Source organism: Bombyx mori, chromosome 6 (genome assembly GCF_030269925.1).
Source record: "Bombyx mori chromosome 6, ASM3026992v2".
In the NCBI taxonomy this organism is placed as follows: Eukaryota; Metazoa; Arthropoda; class Insecta; order Lepidoptera; family Bombycidae; genus Bombyx; species Bombyx mori.
Genome location: NC_085112.1, coordinates 12945383 through 12956323, shown reverse-complemented (window position 1 = coordinate 12956323; position 10941 = coordinate 12945383). Strand labels below are relative to the sequence as shown.

At 37.6% G+C, this 10941-nt stretch overlaps 1 protein-coding gene across 3 annotated transcripts in view; it reads right to left on the bottom strand.

Annotated features, from left to right (window-relative positions):
- Positions 1 to 2445: 2445 nt before the first annotated feature.
- Positions 2446 to 10941, bottom strand: part of LOC105843000 (uncharacterized) — a 40744-nt gene continuing 32248 nt past the window's right edge. For 2 of the 3 annotated variants that reach the window (XM_021346206.3, XM_038011764.2), the window contains exons 4-6: positions 7133 to 7331; positions 5942 to 6104; positions 2446 to 5300 (exon numbers count right to left, since the gene is read on the bottom strand). In XM_021346206.3, coding sequence (XP_021201881.2) covers positions 5193 to 5300; positions 5942 to 6104; positions 7133 to 7331 — 470 coding nt within the window. In that variant the 3' untranslated portion in view covers positions 2446 to 5192. Of the gene's footprint in view, positions 5301 to 5937; positions 6105 to 7132; positions 7332 to 10941 lie in introns of all 3 variants that reach the window. The other variant, XM_038011765.2, reaches the window with a different exon arrangement.

Genomic DNA, 10941 nt, shown 5'->3' with positions numbered 1-10941 from the left:
ACGGGACTTCTTGTCGAACCGCTCTTTTCGATATCGAGTCGAGGGAACCCGCTCCTCCCCACGACCTCTCACAGCTGGAGTCCCGCAAGGCTCTGTCCTCTCACCCCTCCTATTTAGCTTATTCGTCAACGATATTCCCCGGTCGCCGCCGACCCATTTAGCTTTATTCGCCGACGACACGACTGTTTACTATTCAAGTAGAAATAAGTCCCTAATCGCGAAGAAGCTTCAGAGCGCAGCCCTAGCCCTAGGACAGTGGTTCCGAAAATGGCGCATAGACATCAACCCAGCGAAAAGTACTGCGGTGCTATTTCAGAGGGGAAGCTCCACACGGATTTCCTCCCGGATTAGGAGGAGGAATCTCACACCCCCGATTACTCTCTTTAGACAACCCATACCCTGGGCCAGGAAGGTCAAGTACCTGGGCGTTACCCTGGATGCATCGATGACATTCCGCCCGCATATAAAATCAGTCCGTGACCGTGCCGCGTTTATTCTCGGTAGACTCTACCCCATGATCTGTAAGCGGAGTAAAATGTCCCTTCGGAACAAGGTGACACTTTACAAAACTTGCATAAGGCCCGTCATGACTTACGCGAGTGTGGTGTTCGCTCACGCGGCCCGCACACACATAGACACCCTCCAATCCCTACAATCCCGCTTTTGCAGGTTAGCTGTCGGGGCTCCGTGGTTCGTGAGGAACGTTGACCTACACGACGACCTGGGCCTCGAATCAATTCGGAAATACATGAAGTCAGCGTCGGAACGATACTTCGATAAGGCTATGCGTCATGATAATCGCCTTATCGTTGCCGCCGCTGACTACTCCCCGAATCCTGATCATGCAGGAGCCAGTCACCGTCGACGCCCTAGACACGTCCTTACGGATCCATCAGATCCAATAACCTTTGCATTAGATGCCTTCAGCTCTAATACTAGGGGCAGGCTTAGGGACCCCGGTAACCGTATTCGTCGAACTCGACAAAGAGGTCGACGTGCAACCTAACCCATGCATCAGCCCGCTGAGTTTCTCGCCGGATCTTCTCAGCGGGTCGCGATTCCGATCCGGTAGTAGATTCATTCGCGAAACAATTGCTCTTGAGTTGTTAGGTCTCCTTCGGAGGCGCTCGGGCAGTTGTTAGCAAATCCCACCCCTCTTGGCTGAGCCTTTGCTTGCCCACCTGTCCTGGTGAAACTGGAAAGGCCTTCGGGCCACCAGTAAACTTTCAATCATAAAAAAAAAAAAAAATGGCCTATTTGGGGAGCAAAGTAATTACATCTTATCTCAGAGTAGGCGGCGGCATTTATTTGTCAACATACATACATCGATGATTATATTGTATTTGACGCGTTCAATTACCGAGAATAGACAATAGTGACAGCGGGATTTTGTAATTGTCATTGGGCTCTGAAGCAACAGCGGGTTTGTTATTAAGTGGAAAAATGTTTATAGGTTACATCGCAAACATGTACTACTTGTTTGGTGCAGTGTTGTCTGATTTAGTCGTGATTAACTATTGGAAAGCATGATCCATAACTTGTTGTATGCTGTGTGTCAATTATATTTATTAACTTGGAATTATAACGTAAAAACTAACGTTGTGTTTTTATTTTCCTCGGCTGATTATCCACATCCAAACATGGAAGCCGTTAATAAAATTGGACCCCTCTTCTTTGTCTCCATATTTATGTATACATATTTTAATTCTTCACTTCGGTGATTTATCGTTTGACATTTCAGCTGATTCATATTTAAAAATTTAAGCTTCTCTTTTTTTAAGAACATTTTAAATCTAAATTAAATATTCAGAACGTACAGTACGTACCACAGTTAGCGCATCCTAAGAAAATAAAAAAAATCTCATACGAACACTAAAAGACATTTTATGTGATCTTTTATAATGTTAATGTTTATTGTCCGACCCGCGTCTACCCTGATTCATTTTATTACATTCTTCAGTCCTTCAGTCTATTTATTAGTATTTATTTGACGTTATTACATACTTTATTCGGTATAACAGAGAAAACTACGTTAACTAGAAAATATAGCGTTGGTCCTACAGAGAGTATTTCAATAAAAAAAATCAGGTCCTTTGATGTTATCTAAGAGTAAAGATAGGTAACGGGTATGGTTTTGAAGGGCTTATCAGTATTTTTATTTAGCCTTTAATTCATCTCGCTATTCAATGATTGCTAAATATGTTTTTCGAAATGATTCATAAGAGATTGCTGTACATGCCTGTAACTGGCTTACATCCCAGTACTTAATTATATACATGTTAATTTTAAGCTTGAATGTTTTGTGTGTATTGCTGTTGGTGTGTCTAAATAAATAAATAAATAAATATAAATTGTTGTAATATTTCATTTTTTTCACTAACATTTCATTTTCATATTATCTCAAGGGAAAATACGACATCTATTAGGTATATTAAAATAATAAAATTGTTTGTGCATTCAGATATTTTACTTTACTTTATATTAATTAACATTTATTTTACATAATTTATGTTAACATTAATATTTTTTTACCTAAAATTACAATTTACAATAATGTTTTTAACATTTCATTTTTACAATCTCTCAGAATTTAGGAGCTAAATAATTTAATAGTAAAACTATTTTATAAAAACTATGCTATAATGTATATAAATTATAAAATTATTTTTATAAATTTTGCCTATTTAAAACACATTAAATGAGATATTTTTGACAATATTTAAAATAGTTGAATTATTCCATAAAAGATTTTTCACAATTTTTACTTAACATATTTCTAGATCTTGGCAAATCCATAATGAAATGACTTTTCTGTCTCTATGACTGCGACTTCTGATTGTTTTGTCAGTATTCAGTAGGCCGGTGGTGTGAAACCGCACGGGCCAACAACGCTACCTATCACCAGTAAATCTACACGGGAATCGGCTGTGACGTCTAGTAATAAAAAACATCTCACGCTCGTCTAGAGTCTAAAATATGTATTATTATGACGATGTTGACATACACTGTCATATACCAAAAAAAATCCATTTCTCAAAACAGTATTTCTCGATCTTCATTCACGTAGATTGCATGTAAGTAAAGTGTTGTTTATTGCCCTTGTAGGCAGACGAGCATACTTTGTGGTTAGTGGTTAGCGTTGCTCGTGGACGTCAGCTATTCCGCAGGACGAGCTCACTGTTCACCTGGTCTTAAGTGGTGACCGGAGCCCATAGAGATTTACGACGTAAATGCGCCACCCATCTTGAGATATAAGTTCTAAGGTCTCATTTATAATTACAACGGCTGCCTCACCCTTCAAACCGAAACGCATTACTGCTTCACGATAGAAATACGCAGGGTGGTGGTACTTAGCCGCGCGAACTCACAAGAAGTCCTACCGCCAGTAAAAGAGTTTAAAAAAAAACGGACTTTATTTTTTCCACTTCTAACTTCTGATAATTTTAATGTTGGTAACACAGTAGGAGTGAAGCACTATAGAATCTCATCTTTCAGACAGACGTCCGCGTGTGACGTATACCCCCTACTACCACTAATTACCTAAATTGTAATTTATGCGGGCTCGATCTTTATTACACCGTGTCACTACTTCGCCGTTGAAGTCAGTGTGAACATTAACAATTTGAAATATATTTCATTCGAAACATTAGGACCTATATTTTTAGTTTATTCCCGTTGTATAAGCATGATGCTCTTAGCTTTGTCCAATAGCACTTTCCTATGATTCTTCAGAATTGGGTCAGTTTTGGGATTTCTCAGCTGTTTTCATAGCTTCTATACAAAATAACCTCCTGTAAGTATTATCGACACAGACTATCATTAATAACGAAATTTTTACTAAGTGTAATCATTTAAAATCATTTCGATATAGAACGTTAATAAATCTATGTAGATGTTCAGACAATAAAATCTAGAACCTAGCTTTTAAGGCACACAAAAATGATGAAATTGAAATGTTGAAAAATAATACACAATTAATATAAATGAACTATTGAGTAGATTATTTTGGCAGAGAACAATAAGGAAGCTAATACATTAAGATTCTAATAGATGGATTCACTGACCAGCACAACCGATAAACTCTCAGTAAGTATAAATCTTTTCTTAGTCTAGGCTTAGTTTCGATTTTTTTTTAATTGTCATTATATTTTTCTCATCTACACGAACGGCTTGACATTGATGACAGTAAAAAAGGCGAAACCAAGTCGTAGAAATAATTTTATTTATCTCATAGTGTCTGTCGCAATATACTGAGAACTTCTGAAACCTTTACGGGTCGCCGTGAGCTATGAAGGTATATGCGTAAGCTAGGTCTTGCTGGGTCCAGTTTTAAGTTATTACGAAGAGGAAGAAACCCTTCGTGGATACCGTGAGATTAGTGCGCCTTAGATACACCTCAAAAACCACATTGTGCGCCCTGAGAAGAAAAACCGGCCATAGTTTTCCAGTTCCAATTTTCGTTTAGACATAGATCCTTAATACTTTCTGATAGTTACCAAATATCTAGTCCTAATTGTGAACAAATGTTAACAAAATTATGAAGATTAAACATCACCAACATCACCAACATTTAATCGAACTGTTTAGAATTGTGTTATAACACCTATTCGTATACCAACTGAAATAAATAATAGTTTAAAAAAACTAATAAAATACGCTTTTATAGAAAATCCAACTAAATAATAGAAAATAAATTTTAATAAATTTGAATTAAAAATAGTGTGAGAAAAAGTGATTTTATTGTAAAAAAGGGTGCGGTGAATGGTATCAGTAGTTAGGTATAAATATTTTATGAACAGATATGAGTAGAAGGGTTATTTTGATAATATCCTGAAAAACACCCCGCGCTTTCTTACAATAAAATCACTTTTTCTTACGATATTTTTAATTAAAATTTATTGTCTATTTTTAGTTGGATTTTCTATAAAAGCGTATTTTGTTCGTTTTTTTAAACTATTTTTTTTTTTATTTTTTTTTTAATATTGAATTGTCATCGGTTCTTAATAAGTATACCAAATATCGAATTAATCCGACATGTTGTAGGGGGTCAAAATCATGTTCAAAGATTCCGTTACATACATACATACGTCTGAAGCTAATAAAAGCGTATTAAAAATGTAGATTTCGTTTAATGTGTAATGGACACTTAATCAAGTTTTATATATCATTTTTCACTATAAGAATGGTCGTGTTCAGGTCGGCGGCTCTGGCGGTGGTAGATCTTTCTCCTTGTTGAGTGGGCTGCTCGGATCTGCATCACCGCTGTGCCCGCTGCTGATCGCTACTGACGTTAGAGGAACCTAAGATATTGAGGATCTCTTAATTGTTTCCAAAAAGGTACGTATGTCACTCGTGTTTCCCAAGGATTAGGACCCTATCCCCACAATATTGAAGTCATTTTTCCATCGTCAATAATCACTGGTTTTCTGTTACGATTATCTGTCACACTTTACTGGTGGTAGGACCTCTTGTGAGTCCGCACGGATAGGTACCACTACCCTACCTATTTCTGCCGTGAAGCAGTAATGCGTTTCGGTTTGAAGGGCGGGTCAGCCGTTGTAACTATACTGAGACCTTAGAACTTATATCTCAAGGTGGGTGACGCATTTACGTCGTAGATGTCTATGGGCTCCAGTAACCGCTTAGCATCATGGGGGCTCTGTGCTCGTCCACCCATCTAAGCAATAAAAAAAAGAGGGTCCTTCTTCGCAGTGAACGAAGTGACAGTATGCGTAATGTTTTTTTATTGATTTAATGTATTTTTGTACATAATTTTAAAACAAATATTAACATTGTGCACTCCTTCTCTATATTTTTTATAAGTGTGGGAAATTTCATATACCTACCTCCATCCGCGCAATTTTTGTAAAAAGGGGTACCAAGTGTATGCTTTACGTATTAATACGTGAGAAATAATAATAAAGAATCTACACATACCTACCATAGAGACAGCGGTACAGATGTGTGTGTCTGATTGTCTCGGCGGTGACAGAGCCGCGTCGTATCGTAAATCTAGCTGCAGCATAAAAAGCGTTGCTGCTAAAGTCGTAAGGGAGACCGAAAGCTGTGCTCCTGCCACTCCTATGCAGGTCGTGCTTCCACACCTGAAAATATTGCTAATCAAATTCTATTTTAACTGGTGGTAGGACCTCTTGTGAGTCCGCACGGGTAGGTACCACCACCCCGTCTATTTCTGCCGTGAAGCAGTAATGCGTTTCAGTTTGAATGGTGGAGCAGTCGTTGTAACTATACTTGAGACCTTAGAACTTATATCTCAAGGTGGGTGGCGCATTTACGACGTAGATGTCTATGGGCTGCAGTAACTACTTAACACCAGGTGGGCTGTGAGCTCGTCCACCCATCTAAGCAATAAAAAAAAAACATAAATCTCACGTTGGTTCCCTTCACCAAATCTCCGATCTCGTCGGGAAAAAGTCCGAATTGAGTAAAAGGCATGATACCAATTTCAAGGTTTTGGCTAACACTCAACAGCCATTTGATCATGACCTGATCACATATCTGTCCCAAAAAAACACTCAAAAACCATTTGATCATGACCTGTTCACCTATCTGTCCCCAAAAAAAATGGAATCAGATTTTTACTCATTTTCGTTGGTAATTTCGTGTCAATAGACTTAATACTGCTGTAGTTTGTGTGTCAGCAAAAGTTTGATAGGTTTTATTGCACAGCTTGGTTCACTTAAACCATCTAGAGAGCTTCAACAAGTTCCAGAACGCATTTAATGATACCTCGCTCTTTATCGCATTGAAGTTCAAAACAAGAATACCTAAGATGCGAACAATCATAATCTATCTATCTTTTATAAATAAAAATGAATTGCTATTCGTTAGTCTCGCTAAAACTCGAACGGAACGGATGGACCGATTTGGCTAATTTTCGTCTTGAATTATTTGTGGAAGTCCAGAGAAGGTTTAAAAGGTAGATAAATATGAAAATGCTCGGAATTAAATAAAACTAATAATTTTGTTTTTCCTTTGATGTGTCCCCCGTCGAACGAATTCCTTTTGTTTGTTTTAAGTTTATTTTATACAAAAGTTTAGGTATTTTATTTATCGATTGAGGCACTACGAAGTCTGCCGGGTCAGCTAGTTTGAAATAAATAATCCTTACCCAATGTTTAATAATGATCTAACACAGAACGTGAGCATTGCTATGTGAGCTCCAATGGCAACCGTCCACAGCAAGGTCAGTGGTATAGCTGAGCACGGCGAAGGACCGAGTGCGCGCCATGGAGAACCCCAACTCCTGGTCGTGTTAGACCTTGCTGATGTCCAGCCTCCAAAACCTCGGCTGTAGTATACCGATGTGGCTGGAAGGGAGGTATGATTTAGTATTTTGATGTATGAACTAAACAAATTAACACTTGATTAACCATGCCCAATATATCACCTATTATGTAAAATTTTGTATGTTGAGTAGTTAGTAGTAGTGAGAGAGAGTTAGTAGTAAATCTTGCCCACTGAGTTTCTCGCCGGATCTTCTCAGTGGGTCGCGTTTCCGATCCGGTGGTAGATTCTGCGAAGCACTGCTCTTGCTAGGGCCAGTGTTAGCAACACTCCGGTTTGAGCCCCGCGAGGTCACCTACACGTTAGGGTGAAGCTGAAATAGCCTCTCAAGGCTATCAGCATTGGGTGGGGAAAAAAGCAAATCCAAATAATTCAAAAATGACTACATAAAAGAGTCGGATGAAATTTCGCCAGATTATAATTTATAACCTGGATTATAAAGAATACATTGAAAACATTTATTCCGAGTATAGTATTAGAATTGAAAGTGCAACACGAGTCATATTTGCTACTAGCGACCCGCCCTCTTTTCGCTTCGGAAACATTAAATTTTATTATTGATAGGCGAGTCCCACCATGTTGCGCGCGGTACGACAAAAACTGCGGGCGACGCCGCGGGGCGAAGTTAGTCTAAAAAAAGTAGCCTAATTCACTCCTTATATCATCAGCTACCTATTAGTGAAAGTCTCATCAAAATCGATCCAGCCGTTCCAGAGATTAGCCAGAACAAACAGACAGACAAAAATTGTAAAAAATGTTATTTTGATGTATGTATCGTATATATATTTATATGCATGTAGGAAAAAGCGGTTATTTCAATATTACAAACAGACACTCTAATTTTGTATGTATAGATAATAAATATGAATGTTTTATTCGTTATAATTTATTGCGGCAGAAATAGGCAGGATGACGGTACAATGTTAAGTCTCACACACGTCCAGCCAGTAAGTACCATCGGAGTGTTTTAGTAGTATAATGATCAAAAAACGCTATTACCGATAAATGTTAGTCTCCTTTTACGACATCCAAGGTAAGATGTGGGATGACGCTATTTTAGGATATCTAGAACTAAAATACACGCTAAACATTTCGGCGTGTGCAAATAAATTTTTGTTGTATACAACATTTTTACTCTAGCGTTAATTTTGTTTCTACGAATGTGGTCGTAAAATATTAATATAGTTTCTATTTCGACTCGGTTAAATTTACCTGTTTAATGGACATCGTAACGACCACGCAAATAAAATCAAAATTATGATGGCGATATTTTTGTGGAGCCCGACTATTTTCTTAGCAAGTTTTGTAGATGGTCATGATCCAACTCTAGTGCAGAAGTTTTTTTTATTTTTTTATTGTTTAGATGGGTGGACGAGCTCACAGCCCACCTGGTGTCAAGTGGTTATTGGAGCCCATGGACATCTACAACGTAAATGCGCCACCCACGTTGAGATATAAGTTCTAAGGTCTCAAGTATTACAACGGCTGCCCCACCCTTCAAACAGAAACGCATTACTGCTTCACGGCAGAAATAGGCAGGGTGGTGGTACGTACCCGCGCGGACTCGCAAGAGGTCCTATCACCAGTAATTACGCAAATTATAATTTTGCGGGTTTCATTTTTATTACAAGATGTTATTCCTTCACCGTGGAAATCAATCGTGAACATTTGTTGTGTACGTATTTCATTAGAAAAATTGGTACCCGCCTGCGGGATTCGAACACCGGTGCATCGCTCAACACGAATGCATCGGACGTTTTATCCGTTAGGCCACGACGACTAGTAGGTACCTTAGAAATCACAGCATGAAACGAAGTGGACTGGTGAAACAAACATGGATGGTCGTCCTAATAATATCTTGTATCTCACTTTGGTCTACCTGTGAGGCTTTGATGAATGATGTCGATAGGATAATTGTATTAAACAAATGGTGTCGCACCCTTCAAACCAACAGCCATGATAGAAAAAGAGCTACGGTTCAATATGGGATATCGGATACCCAATATTACCTGAAACGAGATTCCTTCTCTTCTCACTAAAGCAGCAACTTGATAGTGGATCGAGTATCGTAATCCATACGTTATCATAGGTCACTATACACTTTAGCTACCATACGTAATATGTGACGTTGATACGACACGCTAGATAAGTCTTGCGGTAAAAGTAAAATTCCATTATAGTCATTACTATGTCCGAAGTTTTCCGAATTCTTTATAGTTTTCGCGTACAAGGTCGTGATCACGAAGCGGTAAAAATCTATATATTAATACGTGAAGCAAAAACTTTGTATCCCTTTTTACGAAAATTGCGCGGACAGAGGAGTATGAAATTTTCCACACTTATACAGAATATAGAGAAGAAGTGCACAATGCTAATATTTTTTAAAAATAATGCATAAAAGATACATTAAATCAATAAAGAAAACATTACACACACTACATACCATATATTTGACGCACACACGCATGCATACTATTTATTGGCAAACTTTTGTTCTTGACGTCTGTTGTCAAATTGAGAATAGATTAAATATTGTTTGTCTTTATTAATATATTTTTTATAGTGTAGCCTTGGCGAAATTTGTGATTATAGAACTACGAATAAATAACAAGTTATAGAAGTATAAAATACAATCATAATAGTGTACAAACTTACAATTCCAATCAATTATAGTCGAATTTCGACTACTGCGGGACCTCTAGTATTCTTAAATCTACGACTCACGAAAACCGAGGGAAATTCTAAAAAAATATATATTTTATATTGTGGGCAGATATTGTAGCGGTATGCCTGAATCTCGCTTATAACATTTTCAAGATAAGCTTGCATATACTCGTATAGAAGTTCCGAACAACAATATTCGGGCCGTTAATCTACTGAACTATGTCACCCGCTTGGTAGAAGATCTTCCTTCTATTGTTATACCTCCAAAATATAAAAAAAAAACTCTTAAATGTTTTACTTATTTCACTGCTGTGATTACCTTTAGACGTCCCTTTTAGCCACCATTTCTTTGTGCTAACCCTTCCATACCCATCCTCACCCCTGTCAACGCTGTCATTTACGTTTCGTTTGAAATAAATTCACTTACACGTCCGTTAGGTATATAAAGCGTACATTGCTGTTCTTTTTTTGTGGTAGAAATAAAAAAAGTACCGTCTCTTTTTTTTGAATATCTTCATTTTTTACTATCCTAAAAATATTATTAAAATCTATAGTATTATTACTTAGATATTTGAGACTTGAACCGCTAAGCAAGCTATTTTTTATAAGAAGGCACTAAATCTATTCTTGTTGTCTTTAACAATTTTAGGGACTCTTTTTACGTCGTCTATAAAAGCATTCAGTTTGAGACTTAATTCTATTACACACTACACTACCTGAAAAGATTTAGTGATTTTTATTCTAATGACAACATTGTTCGCTTGTGTTGTTGAGAGGTTGGATAGAATGTGAGCGGGTGAGAGAGTTCGGAGAATGTTGTTTCCCATTCTCTGATGACTCCTTTTAAGATGCACATAGTAAGAGGCTGTGGTATTCTAGGCTAGCATGGTACTAGCAAAGTTGTCCTAGGCATTTTTCCACAAATTTCCAATCCATGTCTTTTGTCTTGACGTGAGTTTTAATGTATAA